The sequence below is a fragment of the Coccidioides posadasii genome, chromosome 2 (genome assembly GCF_018416015.2).
Source record: "Coccidioides posadasii str. Silveira chromosome 2, complete sequence".
Taxonomy (NCBI): domain Eukaryota; kingdom Fungi; phylum Ascomycota; class Eurotiomycetes; order Onygenales; family Onygenaceae; genus Coccidioides; species Coccidioides posadasii.
In genome coordinates, this window is record NC_089408.1 from 4,377,167 (window position 1) to 4,397,943 (window position 20,777).

A 20,777-nucleotide genomic window follows, 5' to 3' on the forward strand; every position below is an offset into this window, starting at 1 on the left:
CGCTGCGCTGTCCAGGTTGCCTGTCTGGATCGCAAGCCACAGCAGGCGAGGCGCGAGAGCTGTCGACGGGCCAATCAGCACGAGGATACCCATTAGTCAGCAGAGGCCAAACCTTAAGCTTGTGGCTCCGTCAGTCAGGTGCCCGGCGGCCAATCAGCAGGCGGTGCCGTACTTTGTGCTTGTTCCCCCCATGAAATCATCCGCGCAGCAGGTCTTCCTCTCTCTCGGCCCTCCGTAGTAATTCTCTGCCTTTCTCACTCCGTTCTTCTCGCATTCACTGCTGGCTAATGTGCCTGTGCCATTCTCTTCTGTTCAGCGCTCTGTTCCAGTCAGTCAATCCTAGACTCTGGCACTTCACTGCTTGCTTCCACTTTGTTCAAATTTCACTCCACCCCCCGTTGTCCTCGTCGCACGCACGTTTGATAGCAACTAAGCGCTCCCGATTTGGCCGATTGCAGCCATGGCTGGTCTCGGTCCCATTGATCTTTCTATGACGAATGGAGCTGCTGAGAAGAAACGAGTTGCTTATTTCTACGATTCCGACGTGGGCAACTATGCTTACGTTGCTGGGCATCCGATGAAGCCTCATCGGATTCGAATGACCCATAGCTTGGTCATGAATTATAGCTTGTACAAGAAGATGGAAATCTACGTAAGTTGCTTCTGTACACATCCCTTTAATTTTTCCTCCTCTTTTTTTTTTTTTTTTTTTTTTTTTTTGTTTTGTTTTTTTGGTTGCCTCTTTGGGGTCCTTTGCGTACGTGCTGCTGGCCCGGTTTTGGGTAAATTTTACTGACAAGGCTACCCCTTCAGCGCGCCAAACCGGCCACCAGGCTAGAAATGACACAGTTTCACACTGATGAATATATTGATTTTTTGTCCAAAGTAACCCCCGACAACATGGAAAGCTTTCAGAAAGAGCAGCAGCGATACAACGTGGGTGATGATTGCCCCGTATTCGACGGACTCTTCGAATTTTGCGGCATCAGCGCCGGCGGCTCCATGGAGGGCGCGGCGCGCCTTAACCGGGGCAAATGCGACATCGCCGTGAACTGGGCCGGTGGTCTTCACCACGCAAAGAAGAGCGAAGCCAGTGGCTTTTGCTACGTTAACGGTAAGTTGTTTCCTTGGTTTGTATCCCTAATTTCCTTGTTGACGTGCTCAAAAGACATCGTTCTCGGAATCCTCGAGCTGCTTCGTTTCAAACAGCGCGTTCTCTATGTCGATATTGATGTACACCACGGTGACGGTGTCGAAGAGGCCTTCTACACGACCGATCGCGTTATGACCGTCTCATTTCACAAGTACGGTGAGTACTTCCCCGGCACGGGCGAACTCCGCGATATTGGTGTCGGTGCCGGGAGGTATTATGCAGTGAACGTTCCGCTGCGCGATGGTATAAACGACATCTCATACAAAGGAATTTTCGAACCCGTGATCAAGAACGTAATGGAGTGGTATCGACCTGAGGCCGTCGTCCTCCAGTGTGGCGGTGATAGTTTATCGGGTGACCGTCTTGGTTGCTTTAACCTCAGTATGAGAGGCCATGCCAACTGCGTGAAATACGTCAAGAGCTTTGGACTCCCGACCATGATCTTGGGTGGCGGCGGGTACACCATGAGAAACGTTGCCCGTACGTGGGCATTTGAAACGGGTCTGCTTGTCGGGGAGCAGCTGCCCACCGAATTGCCCTACAATGATTACTATGAAGTAAGCTCCCCACATCCTTTAATAACCACGCTTTGCTAACGTGTTGTTGAAAAGTATTTTTCGCCCGATTACGAACTGGATGTTCGGCCATCCAATATGGATAATAATAACTCTAGAGAATATATCGATAGAATCCGGAAGCAGGTCATTGAGAACCTGAAGCGTTCCGCCCACGCGCCTTCCGTGCAGATGACGGATGTTCCCCGTGACGCTTTGGTCGATGGCATGGATGACGAGGCCGACGCTATCCTTGACGATCTGGATGAGGACGAAAACAAGGATACGCGATTCACAAAGAGACGATTCGATCAATATATTGAAAAAGAAGGTGAACTAAGCGAGAGTGAAGATGAGGAGATGGCAGCTGAGAATGGTGTCCGCCGCCAACCCAATGGCACAAAGCGGCGCAATCAAGTCAATTACCGAAACTTAGAACCTGAATCTGGAATGAACAGTGGTATTGCCACTCCTCGCGATGCGTCTTCCGTCGCTGATGAGGAGGTTTCTGATACGAAGATGGACGATGTTGGAGATATTGATATCCCGGATAAGCGCTCACCTACCCCCACTGCGGAACCTTCAACTCGACCTGAATCAAGGATAGAGACGGAGGAGCCCTCCGTTCCAGAGCAACAAACAGCCCCCACGACTGAAAATGAAGACAAAATACCGGTAGCATCTCCTCCAGTGTCGCCACAGGGGTCGGCACAACCGAATGGTGACGAGGATACCAATATGGAGGACGCAATCGTCGAGCCAGAGCCATCCGAGCCGCCAACGGCCCCCAGCGAACCTTTGGTCGCTACTCCCCCCAAATCACCTCAACCTGAAGCTTCGGCCCAATCAGCCACATCTCCTCACCCCGCAGAACCTGAGGAGGGTCCTGCGAATGCTGAGTGACGGATGCGTCTACTTTACGACAATATGTAGCTCCAAGACATGTACTCATGCGGCATTTGATTTTCAAGGTCTGGCGCCAGGAGAATACTAGGCGAGGTTTCATCATATGAGAGTTCTAGCAAGGCGTGGAAAAGCGGCTTGGGGTGGTGGGTAATCTACTTTACTTCGGCAATGGGGTTTTCTCTTCATGTTCTTGTCATATATCTATAGTGTCTATGTTATTTTTAGTTTCTACGGCAATGTACAGCGTTGTGTCTGCCCATTCGCTGCTCTTCCAGCGCTCGGCCACCCGATAAGCTTTGCGATTAGGGTTTAGGGCTACTCACGTGCTCAAGACAGAGCCCCGTGACTCCGCAACACGCGCCAAGATTTTTGGAGCCCACACTAAGCGAGCACCGAAGCTGAGGAAATTGGAATATCGCCAGCGAGGGAATCGAAGCCAACACCCCGTCCTCGATACCGCGACCTCTCCAATCCCCGACTTCGAGTATCCGCCGACCGTATATTTTCCCTTGTCTGTTGGGTCGTCCAGTTAATAATTCGCCAAAATGTCTAAGAGAGGGTGAGAATTGATGGTCCCACTTGTTCTTTTTTACTGGATGGGTTAGGTGAAAGAGGAGGTTACAATCCGTTATGAAAGAGAAAAAACCGACACGAGGCCGATTGATGATGGAAATGGGAACTTTATCCAGTTTTTACCAGCTGGATTTAAATATGAGAACGAGAAAATGCTAACATTTGGGGGTTTACTTAGTCGTGGCGGTGCCCAAGGCAACAAACTCAAGATGACTCTCGGTCTGCCAGTGTATGTTCCCTCTCTTTTTGCGAATTCCCAGATGTATTGGTCCTCCGAAGATATTCAGGCGTGCGAAATTTGCGAAGAAAAAGGGGGGGGTTTGAATCGCATGGCGCGTTTTGAACGATACAACGGGGGATCCCCGCGAACAGTGAAGTGTGATGGGACAGAAGACTGATTCTCTACGAACAGTGGCGCCGTGATGAACTGCTGCGATAACTCCGGCGCTCGAAACCTTTACATCATCTCCGTGAAGGCCTGGGGTGCTCGCCTCAACCGTCTTCCCGCTGCTGGTGTCGGTGACATGGTTATGGCGACCGTGAAGAAGGGAAAGCCCGAGTTGAGAAAGAAGGTCATGCCCGCTGTTGTTGTCAGACAGAGCAAGCCATGGAGACGTCCCGACGGCATTTACTTGTACTTCGAGGATAACGCTGGTGTGGTGAGTGCTTCCTGGAGTGGTGATATTCGATCGCTCCTGCGTTGCTATTACACGAATCGCGCAGGGTTTACTAACTATACCTCTTTGTTGCAATGCAGATCGTCAACGCAAAGGGTGAAATGAAGGGTTCGGCTATCACAGGTCCTGTTGGAAAAGAAGCTGCCGAAATGTGGCCTGTAAGTTGAAGCTCCACGACATTTTCTATGCCGTTGTTTTGAAATACAGTATCCGGCTAACCTCCCTAATAGCGTATTGCTAGTAACTCCGGCGTTGTGATGTAAATTGGGATTCTCAAAATAAAATCATGAATACAAATTCTAGGCGTTTGATGTGATACGCAAATTCAATATTCCAATTCTCAAATTTCCAGGATCTTACCGTGTGTTTATTCCATCTACATGCTCCTACGGCCTCCTTTTGCCTGTGCTCAAATCACTCGCTATACCGTTCGCGCCCGACAAAAGGAGAGTAAGGGACAACGCCATCGAGTAAGTCGAGTCGACGTCCTACATTCATTATAGGCGGTGCCATACGTGAACGTTGCCGATGGTTACAGATGCGCTCCAACGATTCTTGCTCTGCCAATGCTCTCGAATGCCAGGATGTTTATACTGATTTGTTTTTTAATCGTATCTCAATACACCTCCGCAATAGAGACTCTTTAGGCACTCATCCGAGCCTCGTCATGCCATGCTTCACAAGGGCTTCAAAACACAAAAAGCGCTTTTAGAATTGACCATTAAATTTCTCGGCCAAAGAGCTGTAATTACGTGACATATGTCAAGTATCGTATGTATCCAAGTCATTATATATATATATCTATATCCAATTACTACCCAACGTTTGCTCCAGTCGCCGTTCCCTTCTCAGTATTGACATCCATCCCATTCTGCTTTAGCATTGGTCTGGTCACTGAACCCGGGGCTCGAGATGCCTTTGGGGGAGAATCGCTCTCTCCAGACGGAGTGCTGGCTCCATCTGCCAAACACAAGATCAGCCAAGCCATTAACGCGCCCAACGTTATCACGGCAGCAATGTGCACTATCCACCAGATATGCTGTACCCCCAACTGGCAAGTAATGATGTCGTATTTCCATTCCATGACCGAAGGATCGGCGTCAAACCAGAGGGATAGAAGGCCTGCGTTACCGCCAAACTCGCCCATCATAGAGCGAAGGGTGACTTCCCTAACCGAGGGCGTAGATGGTGAAAGGTGATCACTAATGAGTTCCGGTGTATACCGTTGCGCATCCCATGACCAGCCCGCCTCAACATCACTGCTTGAATTCTCCGTATCGCCAGATGTGTGATTGACAAAGTGGACAATGTCGCATCCAGTATGGTCATGGCCAGTCAAGATCAGCCCTTTTCTCCCTCTGCCTCCAGCGGGAGCGTGAGCATGTCCGCTCATTCCGAAGATGCCTTGGAGAATTCCCACGCGACTCAGATTGTCGCTGATATGGTTCTGCTCCCGCAGTCCTCCCTTTTTAAACCGCAGCTCGCCTTCGACTGGCCACTCATCGTCCTGGGCGAAAAAGTCAAAATGTGGAGCATCGGTGCAGACGCCTGCTTTTTTATGGAGGGGTAGATGAGTGAGAAGGAGAGTGAAGGTGCTTCGGTCCTCCACCGGACGGGAGCGATAAGAGATCACGTCGTTTAGAAAGGTATAAGTCTTGTCTTGTAGTGATTGCCTGAGAGCCGGGGTGTCGAGAAGAAGGCTGTCAAGAACGATGAGGTGCAAGGATGGCGTAGGTCGTGCATTTTTGGCGGAAGAGTCATTCATTGCAGGCAGAAGATACTCAAATCGCATATCCCAATTATGTCTTCCAAACTCCCTCTCGAAACGCTCAATGCGTTTCTCCGAAATATCTCCCGCATAGCCAACGTCATGATTCCCAGCAATGCTGATAATGCGGCTTGACCAACTCGTCTCTTTGCCGGAACGGGGGTCTGGAAGTCTCTCTATCCTCTCACCCCCTGCACCGTACCCATCGCTCCCCGTAATGGTGATCTCATCATCAACCCTCACGCCCCCCTTAAACACCCGATTCCAATACCTTCCCGTCCGCAGACCAAATTCTGTATCAGACACCCACTGGCTCCCAATCAGATCTCCCAAAACCGTAACGTGCGTCGGCCTCGTCCACCAGGATAGCGTTCGATAAATATGCGCAAGGTAATAATCATTGCCAAACAGATCTAGTCGTTTTCGCGCGGCGTCTAGAGAACGAGGGATATCCACGACCACTATGTCCTTCGCAGCCTTGCTGAGCGTAGCTCCACGCTCACTCCACGTTGATGCAGAGACAACTCGCGTCCAGTGTCTTTCAAGATGGTTCGTAAACCCATCATTGGGCCCGGGGAGCGAGCTATCCCCTTCGATCTGCGGGTCGGCTAGAACCAGGAGCCGAAACGGCGCTGGAGGAATCGCCCCCTTCACAAAGTTATTACCACCATTTCCACTGTCGCCGTCGTCATATCTGTAGCCAAAATGTTCTTTTAAAATATTCGTAAATGCGGTCGGCGCGGGAGCGGAGTCGGCAAGACTAATGTTGGGTACGGGGAATGCGCAGCCGTGGAATACGGGATACAAATACAGGTAGACGAGTGATGCTATTGATAAGGGTAGCAGAACGGCGAGAACTCGCTGGAGCACATGGCGGAGTAACATAGATATACACGCATGGACGCTGCGAGCAGCTGTGTGCCATGCGTTGATTCCGAAGGAGCAGGAATTTTCTTTTTTCAGGGGCAGTTTGGCAATGGCGCTTTTTAAACTGAGCCAGGGTTGTCCTTGGCTCAACGCAAAGAGACGACCCCAGTGCAAACTCGTTATCGGCCAATCCGCCAAAAAGATTCTACGACGCAACGGTCGAAGGGCCAAGCATTCCACGACAGCTACTCTAACTCTATGTTTAAAGGAGTCAATCTATAAAATATCACATTATCAGGATATTGAGAATACAGTTAAAAAATAGCTTGATTAACTATCATACATCTGCCGATCATAAAAAGGTTCCTTGACATTGAAAGAAAAATTTCTCACCAACTTATCTCAACGCAAATATTAAAATAACCTACAATATCGTTAAAAAAAAAAGAAAAAAAAAAGAAAAAGAAAAAGAATAATGAGGTAGCATCCTGGCCTAGGAACTCCATTTAAAGAACAAGAATATCTCCTTGTCTTCTGAAATATTGAATAAAATCAAGTCCATGGCCACACGCATCATAACTTAAAAAAAAAAAAAAAAAAAAAAAAAAAAAAAAAAAAAATTTCGAAGGTATCGGGTATATCTCAGTCTCACATGGCGCCGGGTAAGTATCCCAACGCCAGGTTGCACATAGTAATCGAGGAAATAAAGCGGAATTTAACAAGAATTTAAAAAAAAAAAAAAAGAAAAGAAAGAAAGAAAAATTGAACTAAACAGGCGGCATACGAGGACAAATATTTCGAGTCGCTCCGCACACACAGGATAGAACAATATCGAAGTTCAAACTAGGTTGAATAAGAACGGGATGGAGGCGATTCGGCGTGCAAATTAGAGCTTTCCGTCTCAATGGCCTCTTTATTAAGCTCATCTAGATCTTTGCGGCTATCAGACGAGAGTTCTTTATCACCATTGGATGGGGGACTCTTTTCTTTAGATTCCGACTTTACGTTTTGTTTGCTCTTCTGGTTCATTAATGCTGGCGGACGCTGATTCATCTGGCGAGCCTGCCTCAAGCTAACTGTTTTCTGTTTGTTTGTGGTTTTCACAGGCAGGTTGAGGTCTCGCTCAATGGTGGCCTTCATCAGAGCCGCCATCCATAACCGTCCTTGTTGAATATTGTCAACTTGGAAATAGTGAACTGCTGGCTTTGTGAATTGCACAGCACGAGAGAGCCCGGCTTTCGGTGGAACGAGTTTGAAAATAAATGGCTGATCGTCTGGATTGGCCTTTGGTCGGGGGCTCTCAGAAGTTGGATCGGAATCAGTTGGTACAACTTGCGAACCGTTCGAGTTGGTTGGCGATGTTGGCGAAGCCTTCGCTCCAGTGAGAGTTGCATGAAGAGAAGTTATCGTATCATTATCTGCACGGAAAACGCGGTGAGACGATATATCGATCAGTCCTCGCTCTTCAGTATCGTCTTCTGAATAGTAATAGGAGAGCCGGCGTCCACGAAGGATAAACAATCGTGGCTTCCAAGCAGCCATCAAATTCGACGACTTCTTCTTCATCCATCCATAATAATCACAGCCTATCATCTGTTCTTGCGGAGTTTTCTTTTCTAAGCCACGTATATACGCGCTTGTGTCTCTCTTCGTTTTTGTCCTCTGGGAAGGAGTCTTAGGCCCAAGGGCCAAGCTTATACCCGTATCTGAAACTTTCGACGAGGCATCGGTTCCCTCCATATCAAAGCTTTTAGAAGTACCGGATGGTGTGGTGGAATTGGTGCGGGCCGGTGATTTGGGGAGGTCCTTTATAGGGGAAGATGACGTCGAGCCCAGCTGAGCCTTTTCGTTGCCTGTCACTGCATCCGAGATGGCACGGAGACCGATAGCCCGGCGAAATTTAGGGGCCATACCCTTACTTTGAGAAGCTATCGGAGATGAGCGGCCTGAATCATTGTGGGGTTTCGAATGAAATGACGACAAAGAAGAAAGGATCCCACCACCTGAACTACTGTCCTCCAAATTGGTAACAGTTGGAGAATGGGAGTCATCGTCAACTAGTACCCGACGTGAATTGGCCTCTGCGGAAGAACCTCCAGTATTACCGAGTTTTCCAAAGGCTGAAAAGTATGGGGCAAACTCCCTAAAGGAATCCACACTGCTAAACCTCGAGTGTCGCTTGTTATTACGGCCCTTGGCATCCTCGGTTGCGCTGGATTGTCTTGAGTGACTCAAACTTCGACCTTCTGAATCTCGTTTTCGCAGAACATTCCGGGATTTCCTAGCATCGATTTCACCACCAGAAAAGTACCCTCTGTCTGGGTCAGGAGAATCATCAGTTGCAATCTCTTCACTTGTTGCATGGCGACCATATACATGGCTTTGGTTTCGGTCCTGAGCAGTGGTGGTCCCCAATGCAGTTCCTGGTCGCGAATCCGTGCCCGCTTTTATCGTCCATCCCCGATCAAATGAAGATTTCTTTTCGTGAGGGTTGCTTGCCATTCTAGAAGACGCACTTGTTAGAGGTCTCGTGGTGCGGGCGGATGACCTAGAGGCCTCCTCTGTCGATGAGTGCCGACGGTGGTAATTACTCTGCCTGATAAAATCCGGTGAAGGTCGTGACGCACTGTCACGAGTTCTTGGGCGGCTAAAACCAGCAGGGGGGACGGGAGAGGGCGCCGCCCGACTCTGATAGCTTGAGAAGGTAGAACCCCTGGACTGTCTAGTCACAGGACGATGCGCTTCACTGACACTGGGGATCCGCGGCAGGAAAGAGGACGCTGTCCCGGAACGGCTTTGAGAGCGATCGTACTCTGCCGGCGAAGCCCCGCGTCCAGAGTACATGGATATCGATTGTCTAGGATGTCCAATACCCTTGACCTCTTCCTGGAAGGCCTTAACTATGTGCCAAGTTTTGAGCCGTCGACCCATAACACCGAAATCAAAATCCTTCATGTATATGAATTCTTGGTCCATCTCAAGTAGGACGTCTCCCGTTATCTCTTGCTCCTTGAATATTTCGCAGTGTTTTGGGTCTGCACCAAGCTCCCGGAGGCGTTCAGCAACCTCTTCGTGACCCCAACGCCTGACGTCTGCCTCGGTGAACCCGCTGTCTTCCTCTTCATCTGTTTCAGCTCCGTGAATATAGGAAAGACGGTGATCCACATGGCTGCTGTATTCACTGCTGGAATCATTGAGGCCTCGGTGGGGTTCTTGTGCAACAACACTCTGCCGTGGAGTACTAAAATTCGTAATGTGCTCGTCGATTACGCTTAAAGTTTCATTGAGCACTGGGCTGTCCTCGCCATTAAGGTGTGTAACAATTGTCTCGCTGATCGTTCTTTGAATGTCCGGAGTCCTTGAGGAGGAAGTCGGGTGCGACGGGGTTCTTGATAGTGCTTGCGAATCCATCCCGCTGTCCGTTTCAACTCCGGTTGTGGCTTTGGTTTCGATTGCACTAGTATGTCTTGACACCTGAGGGGTGTCATTGTCATTTGAAACAGGCGACTCTAGCTCGGAATCGTAGTCCGGCTGTCCAGATGCATCTGTCGCTGAGGTGGACGTGGCGCCCGGCGGGACCGGTTTGCTTTGGGTCTTAACACCGATGTTTGGAGCAGTGGTGGTGTACACTGTATTATCAACTTTGTCAGAAAGCACAGCACAGTAGATGATTGGAAAAAAGCCTCGTACCGCCGGGAAAGAGACCAGTTTCATTATTTGTTACATGCCGCCCGAGAAACCAGCCATCACCAAAGCCGTCGTCCAGCTCCAACAGTTCCACTTTATCTCCTCGTCGAAGGGTGAGTTCATCGGCTCCACGGGAGTCAAAGTTATCTAACCATCGCACTGCTTGTTAGCAAGAAACGGTGCAATAAAAACAATTGTCGGATTCTACTGACGGACGACTAGAAGGATATCGCCAGGTTGCACTCCACGGGGCGGTTGTGCACTCTGAGACATGGTATTTGGAACGGGAACAAGTGAACTGCCAAGGCAACCTTAAACCGATATCTTTACGGACACCAGGGTGGGAAAGAGTTCACTTCCAAAGCAGCATTTCGAAGGCGGATAATGATTCAGGAGGAGGAGGGAGCGATGCAACAATTCGGAGAGTTCCCGTGATATCAAAAAGGTTCTTTAGGCGGCAACACGCGCTAACGAAAAGCTTCTGCTGCTTGAGAGGACCATATAAACACGCGGAGTCCAACCCGACCCGGCTATCAATTGCAAGGTTTCCGAAATGTAAGGCCCCCTCCGGGAGGTGAAAGAGGAGATGATATATTCCAAGCGTATCAACAAATGAGTGCCACAACGTATAAAGGAGACAATTAAGCACGGAGCGACCGCACAAGGCTGCGCAACACAGTTTATCAAATGGGGTGCGCTTCAGGTCCGTGGGCAGGCCAAAGAACGGAGGCGGAGTTGCACGCGGGTCAAATCTCAGTCGGAGCTTCGAACGGGCTCAACGTAGAAGCAAACGTCGACGAGATCAGGGGTCCGGAGACAATTGGGAGATGCGAGACAGAGGGAGAGGAGGAGGGACAGATGGCCCACGAATTTCGAATTTTTAAACAACGGAACCGCCAGCCAGAGCAACGTGGGACGACAAGACGTCGGCGTTCGATGGTCGGCTTATATAATACAAACTTGCGGCAGAAGATCAGCTTACGTAATATAGACCATTTTAGTGCGGTGAAATTTACCCCACTGGACGGTACTAGCGCGTGACAGTTGCGGGCGCCACGCTAGCGGTATTTGGAATTGGCCAATGGAAGGCGGCTGTCTATAACTGAGCCACCCGCTAGTATGGCAGCTCACGCGCCAAGGCCAACCGCCGCAGTGACATATCAGATTGCGAGAGGAACAGTTGAGAGCCTGCTCGCTTGCTCCAGAATGAATCCTGGTGCTGCAATCCCACCAGCCTCAATGGAGGAGGGAGGGGAAAGCCTGAGACCAAAGCAGTCAGGTTGCTGACCACCTGTGCCTCTGAAAAGGGGAGAAAAGATCCCCTTCTTTGATGAGATGCACAGCAAAAGCTCCAACACACAAAGTTGCTCAACTTCAATGCTATCACTTCACTCTCGCACCCACATCAGGTAAATAAGCAGTTTGTGAATTGAGCGTGTTGCTATGAATTCCATCTTCACTTCGCCTCCTCACATTCGCTTTTCTGAAAAGTAGAGTTTACCTGGCCCCTCCAGCACATCTACCTACTTATACCCTGGTCAGCCCTGTTCTCCATAAGAAAGAGATTTCGCTAACACCACCTGAATTACACGACTAGGCTGCTGGTGTTTTCTACACCCGTGTCCACTGTCCCTTGCACAATACTATGAACTCATGATCACTCGAACCAAGATCAAAAATGTCAGACCAATCATTGCTGAGAAGATCAAAGGTTACGCGCCGTCCACCAGGCAACTGTCCGACGGGATCTCAGTCCACCGATGTGTCGATGTCACTTGCAAATGCAACAGCCAGCACGTTCCTCGGTGGCCACCAGAGGTCTTGGATGCAAGGTCCTTCTGCAACAGCTCCAAATCACACCTCCCAGACTCCTCTGAGTCCCGTAATATCAAAATCTCCCAAAAGATCCAACGATAAAGGTGCTGAGGGAACGAATTCTGATCTAGCCCAGCTGCTATCGCCACGATCCCCTCCCGATGGGGAGCTGTTATTACCCGTCCCCGCAACAGAACCACAGCCCCCGACTTACTCTTCAACTCAAATGCCGTTGCGTCCCGAAGCTACGGCTGCGTCGCATTCCTCGGTCGTGATTGTGTCGCGGTCCCCAGAGTACTCCGGACTTCCTACTCCGCGTGATTTCCAGACAGCTCCTTCGCCAGCTCCTCCGCGAAATAAACCTGGAACTGGAGCCACAATCAATGATTCTCTCCTGGAGTCCAATGTCACCAATGACAAGTCAGCAAATCCCCGACCAGACTCGACCAATTTGCACCGTAGCACGCCCAATAACGATCCACATAATTTCATCAATTGCGTGCCTGCTACAGCCACGACCCAAAGTCCATCTCTAGGTCACGTATCCCACGGGAATAAGCGCATGCGGACCGGTGAGACCATTTCGTCCAACGCAACAGCCCCTGTCCAGCCCGCAGAATTCACCCAATCAGGCATCCGGGTGCCTGCCAATCAGCCTCCAGTTCATAGTCAGTCTGTGGAGGACCGTCCAGTTTTCTCGGTACGAGCGGGACCAGAGTCCCATCTGATAACAGGTTATGTCGATCAGGGTATCTCTCGCAACATAGAGTTTTTGAAATCTAAAGCCACACCTCATGAGCGTGGCCGCGTGGAAACACTACAACAGGCTTGCAACACACATGACCTTTTCTTCCTTGCTCTTCACCAAATACTTTGCCTCCATCTTGTGTCCCCAGACTTTCTTCATGGTCTTCCAGGCTTTGGACCGGATCAACTTGCTGGATTGTTATCAATTAAAGATGACTGGTTTGCACAGGGTCGATATTTTACTCCTTTCTTGACCTTATGCTGCAAGTTTCCTAGAGCCTTCCTGGAGCTCATGCATAACAGCCGAGCATACATGCAATCAATAGAGTCAGTTTTCTACTGCCTCCCCCTCTTGGCAAAGGGCTGGTCAGCTTTTGTGAATACTATTGTTCAGCGCCGATATCCTCCGCTCATTGATGAGCTTGTGTCCAAATTCGGAGTACCATCGACCCTTATTCAGCACTCGCTATTCATTAAATGCTGTAAGCTCATAAGCTCAAATCGTGTTACAGAATGGTCGCGCAGGGTTGAAACTATTTTTAGACAGGACAGAGCTTATTATGATGCACGGCTTGCCAATTCACTGGCTGGGAAGCCTGTACCAGCGCAGCAGGCTCATAAGGAAAACGAGGGTATTGTGCGCGAGTATCAAAAGGCTTCCTCGCTCCTCGAGAAGCCCGCCGGAGCTGGTGCTTCAGAAACTACGAATCTTACGTCCATTTCCACTACTTCAACCCCTGCAAATGTCCACTTCCAGAGTGCGGCGCCCCCTACACAGGCTCAGTTCCCTCAAACATCCTATCAACACCGTCAAACTATCCCTTCCACCCAGCCTCAGACTCCACAGCAAGCCGAGATGCGAATACCGCAAGGTCAGAACCTTCGATATTCTTACACTGTGCACCCGCATAATGGAGTACGGTTCCAACATATTCCCAATGCTGCCTTTCAACAAAAGCGTACAATCGGACCCAGACAGCATTCAACCCGTGTTGCGCCCGGGCATACGATTCCAGCCCAACCTCAGATCCAGCATCCACCCAGTGGCTCCATAAGGGCTAATGCTGGAGTGGCGGTGGAACAGCACCTACAGCATGTACCCCAAATCGCGCCTCAACATGGACATTCGAACCAATGCCAGTGTACAATCAGCGGCATCAGGCAAGGCAGTTTCAGGGTAGGGGCTCAGCCAGCTCTGGCACTCCAGAGTTTGACAGTTCCCCAACCCGCAAATGTGACACAGTATTCCCACGGACTTAGTTCTGCCTCCCCGCAGTTTGTCCTATCAAGCTCTCCCATGCCGGTAGCTCTGAATATGCCTATTGTGGTTCAAGCTCCTCAGCGTGTCCCCGTCACCACGCATTCGCGCTCTTTCCCCAACCCGCCTCCTGTGAGGCCCACACCGTTGCTTCCTCCCCAAGGAGCTATCACAGCAGAGTTATCAAATCCACATCCTTACTTAGTCGGGCTACACCAGATGCACTTGAGGGTGAATACCCGGGAGTTAGTCGACAATCAAAGTGCTGATCCTTCGAAACTTCTCTTGACCTACGTCCACTCTTTTGCCCTTCCTCCTTTCCGCCTTGGAAGTCGAAGGATTAATTTCTCCGGCAACATAAAATTAACCGCAGAAGATTTTCAGAGACTTCCGGTCCGAAAATCGTCACCGGAACAAGGCTCTCCTGTGGAATTTCATACGTCGGGAACCCGTTCTTACCAGCTGAAATGTGTCAGGATTAAATCAGCCGCAGAGGGGGTATCCGGTGGAGAGTGGGCGTCGATGGACTGTTGCTGGCCCAACGCGATATACATTCATGTTAATGACACGGAGCACTTTGTCTGTCGCAAGTTCCACAATGGCAAGGATTTGCCTGTTAACATCTCCTGCTCTCTGAGACCGGGTGATAACAAGATCGCTCTAACAATTTTGCGCAAACCGGAGGAATGCACCTCGATTTCCTACGCTGCTGCTATAGAGGTCCTTGAAACCAAGGAGCGTGGTTCGTTACGAAACGCTATTGAGGTTCTCCCGAAAGCCACCGCTCTCAACCGTATCATCAGAAAGCTTCGAGATGCGATTGCCAATGACGATGAAGTTGTTATTGTTGACGATTATATTGCAATTGATTTGGTTGACCCTTTTATGGCCCGTATTTTTGAAATTCCTGTTCGTGGCAAGCTCTGTTCGCACTGGGAATGCTTCGATCTTGACACTTTCCTCGCCACTCGTCCTACAGGTACTGGACACAGTATGGCGGAAAATTGGAAGTGTCCAATATGCCGCAAAGATGCACGGCCTCAGTCATTGCTAATAGATGAATTCCTTCTTGACATCCGTTCTCAGCTGGTTCAGAAAAATCAGCTTGATGAAGTAAAGGCCATTCTGGTCAAGCTGGATGGTACTTGGATTCCGAAAACCGAATCAGACCAGCAATCGCCGGTAACACACAAGAAGGAGACCAGCATTCCTGGGATCGCCGCCCCTGAATTTAGGAACCCCCAAACGTCAATGAAAAGGCCAGCACCGGAGATTATCGAAATCGATTAAATATCCGATTTGCTTGTATGATTGTTCTCAAACTTATGATACCCCAAGATCCTACAGCGTTGCGTATCTTGTTTTCCCAGTTTGAGACGCATTGGGCTCATCTTGCTCTAAAACCGCATCACCGTGAAAAGATTTTTTTTTCTTAGAGTCACGTTCCTTTCTGCCTTATTCCTTCTTAATTCATTTGGGTTGGATGCGTCATAAAAATGGGTATAAGCGTGTTTGTGGCAGGAAAAGCTAGACACCGGTGCCCTCGGCTATTTTGAAATCTGTTTTGCGCTTCTTTTGCTGACTTTGCTGCATGTGCTTTTGGAATGATGCTTTTCTTCAATACGCATGCGCTCTGTGCCTGTCCTCCCGAGTCAAGCCGGCACCTAGCGGTGCTTGAAATGATACTCGGTGCAATCTTGACAGGCGACACCGCGATGCATGGACGTACATACGAAAGTCGGGGCATAAAACATTACTCTCAGATGAGAAATATTATTGCCAGACGACTATAAAATCCAGAAATAAGGAATCAGAAAATAATGGTACTGTAGTATAGATTAAAGAGTACATATCGAACGATATAAGGGCTGAAGATAAGGATCAAAAGGAAGGATCCAGCCTTCCTCCGCTCATATTTGATTAGGAGGGGATTTTATACATGTTAAATCCGAAATGAGCGAACCGCATGATTAGATGAGCATTCTTTCTCCATCTTCGTTGCTCCATTTCTGCGCTCCCAAATCTCAACTTCTCACCTGTCTCGCGTGTTTCACCAGATTTTCGATAACGCCGTTATACGCCTCCTTCTCGCCGACCTGACCATCTCTCTTCTTCAACCAGTATTCCAGCACCCCACTCGCCCGGACCGTCATTTCTTCGAGGATCTTAATATGCTGCTGCATCTCCTCGTCCGTGAACCCGTCCAGCGCGGCATCTGTGGTTGCACATAATCGTCGCACGGCGGATAGATCCAATTCCGGTGCCGACGGCTGCCCACGGCGACGACGCGAGGGACGGTTGCGCGATCCAGAGCGCCTAGTGTCGGTAGATGTGGATGAGCGGGCTGTTCGATCACTGCCCTCATGTGATTTCTTGGGGTTGCTTCGTAGTCGCCTGGATGCATCGTGGGAGTTGCGGGTAGTTTCGTCGATTGTAATTGAGGGAAGGACTAACTTCTTTTGTTTGGATGCGGGTAGGATTTCGTCGAGGTCAACGGGTACACCAAGGGAGACAAGGAAGAGGCGACGGATGCGGGATCTCGTCCAATTTGGAGGTTGGAGTGGTGGTGGAGCGACTAGTTGTGACCAAAGTGATAAGGAGCGTTCTGTGCTGAATATTGCGGAAGAATCGGGGATAGGGTCAACTGGAGGTAGTGTGAAGAGGCTTGCCGATTTGGGGAAGAGAGCATCAAGGTGATCCGACGTAACTTCCAGGAGATTCGATAGCGAGTCAATAGAGCTAAGGTCTAAAAGAGCAGGCTGCATCTAAATATGTCAGCGGCAGTGCTTTAAGATTTATGACCACGGGAGGCATTCAGGGCAGATATGGACAGTATAAATAAGGCCACTCACAGCCGACGTAGGAGAGGTCTCCATTGGCGTAAAGCCGGCCTCTGTATGCTCGATGTCGATAGCAGCATCTGAAGGTGCTTCCTGAAACTCATTATCGAAATCACCAAAGTCATCGTGTTCCGCGTCGTCATCGCCCTCTTTAAAATCGTCGAAGTCCTCCCCAAGTGGTGCATCTTCTTCATCATAAGCAAGACCATTCCCAAATCCACCGGCTATCGGGCTAGAATTCTGGTCTAGTTCTTGTGAAGAGGCTCTACCTCCGGGCAAAGCGGTTGAACCTGGTTTTGTCAATCGTCCTTCTCAAGTCTGGCAGGAGGATATGAAAAACAGGCTGGCTTACCATCGATATCTTGCACATCTTCCACGACATCGGGAAGTGCATCACTTGGCCTCTGTTTATGGGCAGAAAACGATGATGGCGAGGATATCCTTTCCGGTGGAGAATCCACACGGGACAGCTTTGTCTCAGGAAGAGGAGAGGTAGAAGGACTCTGTGACGGGGTTTGTGAAGCGTTATCGGATAGTTCGGGGTTCCATTCACCCATTTTATAAACCAGATCGAGAACTGCATCCGTTTTTCGAGCTTTATATGCCGGAGTCCCGGGTCCGTCGCCGTATCTTGTGTCGTCTGGATCCACCTTCTCGACGACAGTGAGTGGTATGGGAGTGCCGCCAGGGCTAAGGGGCACGTTCACGCAAAGGCTTTTCACCTCTTGAGGCTGAGGAATGTCAAGTCGTGGAAGTCCAGTGTTGTTCCGGCCTTCGGATGCATCGGAGAAATGTTCATCATCACTTTCGACAGCTAAGGACGGAGGAAATGAGCAACAGTAGATATGCCAATCCGTGGGAGACTTACCGGATTCCTGGGCTCCGGGGTCCTCCAACTCCACACCCTTTGGAGGAGGTTCCAGCAGGACACTTGGAAGGCGGGACGTGGTGGGTTCTGTCATCGGTGGTGGTGAGAGCCGTCCGGTGACGGAGAAGGGGGGGGGGGGGTTTATAGCTATGGACGTCGAAAGGGTCAGGAGACGGGGTAGACAGTCAGACAGAAAATTCTGCAAATCACCGGAGGGTGGAACGCGGGAAACATGCCATCCTAGACGAGAGGAGAACAGAATAAGAATGAACAAGACCAAGAAGAAGAACCAAGGACAGGATAAGAGGAGCGAAACGGCTGTTTTCTGGCATTTCCAAGTTGCGGCTGCCGTTGCGGAGAGCGATCTAGACCGCAGGTACGGGCAGTACAGGGCAGCGCAATCTTACCGCCCACAATCCGCACCGCTACCGGTAACGCTGCGTATCAAAATTACATCTTCACTTCGTCGCTCTTCGAAGAACGCCTGAACAAACGAAGGACTGGACTGCAGCTCGACAGCGCCAGAGAGACCATCTTGACCTGCGCAGACCGCCGTGCCCGCAGCCGAGCCAGTCACTCGAGTCTATCACACCATCGTGCAACCGCCTTCTTTCTACACCCTGAGCCTCTCCTTCAGCTATGAATGTTTTGCAGTTTTAGCTAGCCAGCTGTTGTTTTCATTATTTATCCATCCCCAGTGCGCGAAGGTACGTGCTTAACTACAGTCTCTCTCTCGCTGGTGACACTTGCTCAACAGACTACTCAAACTGCTACGCAGACGCGTGCCTCCCGAGAACAATGTCGAATCCATTCCAGTTCGGTAAACCCGCGACGACCAGCGGCGAGTCGACCGCTCCCAGCACTTCTCCCTTCGGCCAAAACGCTTCCGGTTCTTCTGGAGCAAGTGGGATTTTTGGCCACATTGGTTCAGCTTTGACGACTGGGCCAGCCCAACCACCCATGTTTGGAGGAGCTGCTACTACTCAACCTAGCTCTCTCTTTGGACAGGGCTCGTCGAGCTCCCCGGCCTTCTCATTAAAACCAGCGGATCAGAAACAGCCGTCAGCTCCTATTTTTGGAGCCACCCCCAACAAGCCTGCCGAGTCTGGGCAGCAACAAGGTGGAAACCTGTTTGGAGAGGTTGGCAAACAGAGCTCTGCCCCTTCAATGTTAGGTAGCGCCACTCCTGCTCCCGCGAGTGGAGGATTGTTTGGGAGTCTATCGACCACTCCGGCCGGTCCACCTCCCACTTCTACCGGACAGCCTGCCTTCGGCCAAGCTCCTCAAAGCGCCGCCGGAGCATCTACTCTCTTTGGCGCCAAATCTGCCACGCCTTCAACAACAACAGCGTCGACACAGCCAACTGCCGCTGCCGGCGGAGGATTATTCGGCGGAGCCGCTAAGAGTGATTCCACTCCAGCATTCGGCTCGGGAGGGCTTTTTGGGAACATTGGTGGTGATAAGCAAGCTGCGACGAATCAAGCAGTAAAAGGAGATGGGAAACCAAATTTATTTGCTGGCCCCGCGTCAACACCGACCACTACCACGCAGGCGACCGGATCTTTGTTCTCGACTCCCGCAACGTCAGCGGAGAAACCCGCACCACCAGCCTTTAGTTTCCCATCCGCTACTACGTCGTCAGGTACACCAACCACTACTACCACTCCCACGGCCCCCGCGACCGGAGGACTATTTGGCGCACTCGGCACCCCGAAAACCTCTGCCCCAACCGATGCGTCGAAGACAGCCATCACACAAGCACCTCCCCCTTCTCTATTTTCACTCACTAAGCCTTCGGAAACTACATCGGCTGCACCCACACTAGGAACTACCGCTACAACTCCTGCAACCACCTCCGGCGCTACGACTACAGCCACTACAACTGCAACTTCTGCCCCCACAACTGGTGCCCCAACCACTACTGCTACCACTACAGGCACCACTACAGCTCCAGCTACTACCACTGCAGGCGCTACCACTCTAGGCGCATCCACAGTCGGCCCTGCGCCCCCCGCACAGTCCCGTCTAAAGAATAAGACCATGGATGAAATCATCACACGTTGGGCAACAGATCTGGCGAAATATCAAAAGCAATTTCAAGAGCAAGCCGAACAAGTTGCGGACTGGGACCGCATGTTGGTAGAAAACATCACTAGAGCACAAAAATTGTACGCAAGCACAGTCGATGCAGACCGGGCTACACAGGAAGTTGAACGGCAGTTGGCAGCTGTTGAAGGTCAGCAGGACGAGTTGAGCTCCTGGCTCGATAGATATGAGCAGGAGGTTGAGGCATTGCTATCCAAGCAAGTCGGTGCTGGAGATACACTGCAGGGACCAGATCAGGAGCGTGAGAGGACGTAAGTTGCTACCTAATTGCGAAATAAAGGTATGCTGCAGTGCTAATTTCTTATCCACAGCTACAAACTCGCCGAACGTCTCTCTGAGCGTCTCAATGACATGGGTCAAGACCTTACCAGTATGATCGAAGAGGTCAACTCTGCATCCGCAAATTTAAGCAAGACCACGAAGGCAGATGAACCTGTGCGTAGCATAGCTTTTACCACCCTTATCTCTTCCATAACATCAACGTATGATACTAACACATCATGTAGATCTCCCAAATCGTTCGCATCCTCAATTCACATCTCTCCCAACTTCAGCTCATCGACCAAGGAACCGCAGCTCTGCGTGCAAAAATAAACACTGCCCAGATGGCCGGCAGCTCATTCAATGGGCTCCAGAGCCAATATGGTGGGTATCGAAGTGGAACGCCTGGGAGCGTAAGTGGAAGTGCTGCCGAGGACTTTTACCGAGCGTACATGGGCCGGCGGTAAATCTTTTTCTTTTTTTTTTTTTCTTTTTAACTTCTGGGTGAAATTTCAATTGGATTCTTTCTCTCACTCACACATTCTTCACTTCTTCCCCCCCCCCTCTTTCCTTGATATCCAAATTTTGTGCTCAAAGGAATATGGATGGATTGTTTGTAACAAGATTGTGGTTACTAGGTATGGAAATTCTTTTTAAACTGCTTTATGAATTAAATTTTTTTTTTTTTTTTTTTTTT

At 50.1% G+C, this 20,777-nt stretch overlaps 7 protein-coding genes across 7 annotated transcripts; 4 read left to right on the forward strand and 3 right to left on the reverse strand.

Moving 5' to 3' along the window:
• Window positions 1-226: 226 nt before the first annotated feature.
• Window positions 227-2,872, forward strand: RPD3 (histone deacetylase). The gene is made up of 4 exons (XM_003071670.2): window positions 227-652; window positions 814-1,114; window positions 1,169-1,710; window positions 1,765-2,872. The coding sequence occupies exons 1-4, from the start codon at window positions 461-463 to the stop codon at window positions 2,608-2,610; spliced, it is 1,881 nt and encodes a 626-aa protein (XP_003071716.1). The 5' UTR covers window positions 227-460; the 3' UTR covers window positions 2,611-2,872.
• A 126-nt stretch (window positions 2,873-2,998) lies between these two features.
• Window positions 2,999-4,496, forward strand: RPL23A (60S ribosomal protein uL14). Its single transcript, XM_003071669.2, has 5 exons — window positions 2,999-3,172; window positions 3,365-3,415; window positions 3,599-3,845; window positions 3,944-4,021; window positions 4,094-4,496. Exons 1-5 carry the CDS (start codon window positions 3,159-3,161, stop codon window positions 4,124-4,126), a joined length of 423 nt encoding a protein of 140 aa, XP_003071715.1. The 5' UTR covers window positions 2,999-3,158; the 3' UTR covers window positions 4,127-4,496.
• Window positions 4,497-4,677: 181 nt separating this feature from the next.
• Window positions 4,678-6,516, reverse strand: D8B26_003868 (uncharacterized protein; the record flags this gene model as incomplete). Its single annotated transcript, XM_003071668.1, has 1 exon — window positions 4,678-6,516. The coding sequence occupies one exon, from the start codon at window positions 6,514-6,516 to the stop codon at window positions 4,678-4,680; it is 1,839 nt and encodes a 612-aa protein (XP_003071714.1).
• An 825-nt stretch (window positions 6,517-7,341) lies between these two features.
• BOI2 (polar growth protein) lies at window positions 7,342-10,458 on the reverse strand (the record flags this gene model as incomplete). Its single annotated transcript, XM_003071667.1, has 3 exons — window positions 7,342-10,139; window positions 10,189-10,332; window positions 10,398-10,458. 3 exons carry the CDS (start codon window positions 10,456-10,458, stop codon window positions 7,342-7,344), a joined length of 3,003 nt encoding a protein of 1,000 aa, XP_003071713.1.
• Window positions 10,459-11,863: 1,405 nt separating this feature from the next.
• On the forward strand, window positions 11,864-15,295 carry D8B26_003870 (uncharacterized protein; the record flags this gene model as incomplete). Its single annotated transcript, XM_003071666.2, has 1 exon — window positions 11,864-15,295. The coding sequence occupies one exon, from the start codon at window positions 11,864-11,866 to the stop codon at window positions 15,293-15,295; it is 3,432 nt and encodes a 1,143-aa protein (XP_003071712.2).
• Window positions 15,296-15,869: 574 nt separating this feature from the next.
• Window positions 15,870-17,995, reverse strand: D8B26_003871 (uncharacterized protein). Its single transcript, XM_003071665.2, has 4 exons — window positions 17,714-17,995; window positions 17,198-17,659; window positions 16,858-17,135; window positions 15,870-16,764 (listed from the first exon to the last, which is right to left on the reverse strand). Exons 1-4 carry the CDS (start codon window positions 17,805-17,807, stop codon window positions 16,030-16,032), a joined length of 1,569 nt encoding a protein of 522 aa, XP_003071711.2. The 5' UTR covers window positions 17,808-17,995; the 3' UTR covers window positions 15,870-16,029.
• Window positions 17,996-18,208: 213 nt separating this feature from the next.
• On the forward strand, window positions 18,209-20,639 carry NSP1 (FG-nucleoporin nsp1). The gene is made up of 4 exons (XM_003071664.2): window positions 18,209-18,420; window positions 18,492-20,070; window positions 20,131-20,254; window positions 20,326-20,639. The coding sequence occupies exons 2-4, from the start codon at window positions 18,512-18,514 to the stop codon at window positions 20,545-20,547; spliced, it is 1,905 nt and encodes a 634-aa protein (XP_003071710.2). The 5' UTR covers window positions 18,209-18,420; window positions 18,492-18,511; the 3' UTR covers window positions 20,548-20,639.
• Window positions 20,640-20,777: the final 138 nt, after the last annotated feature.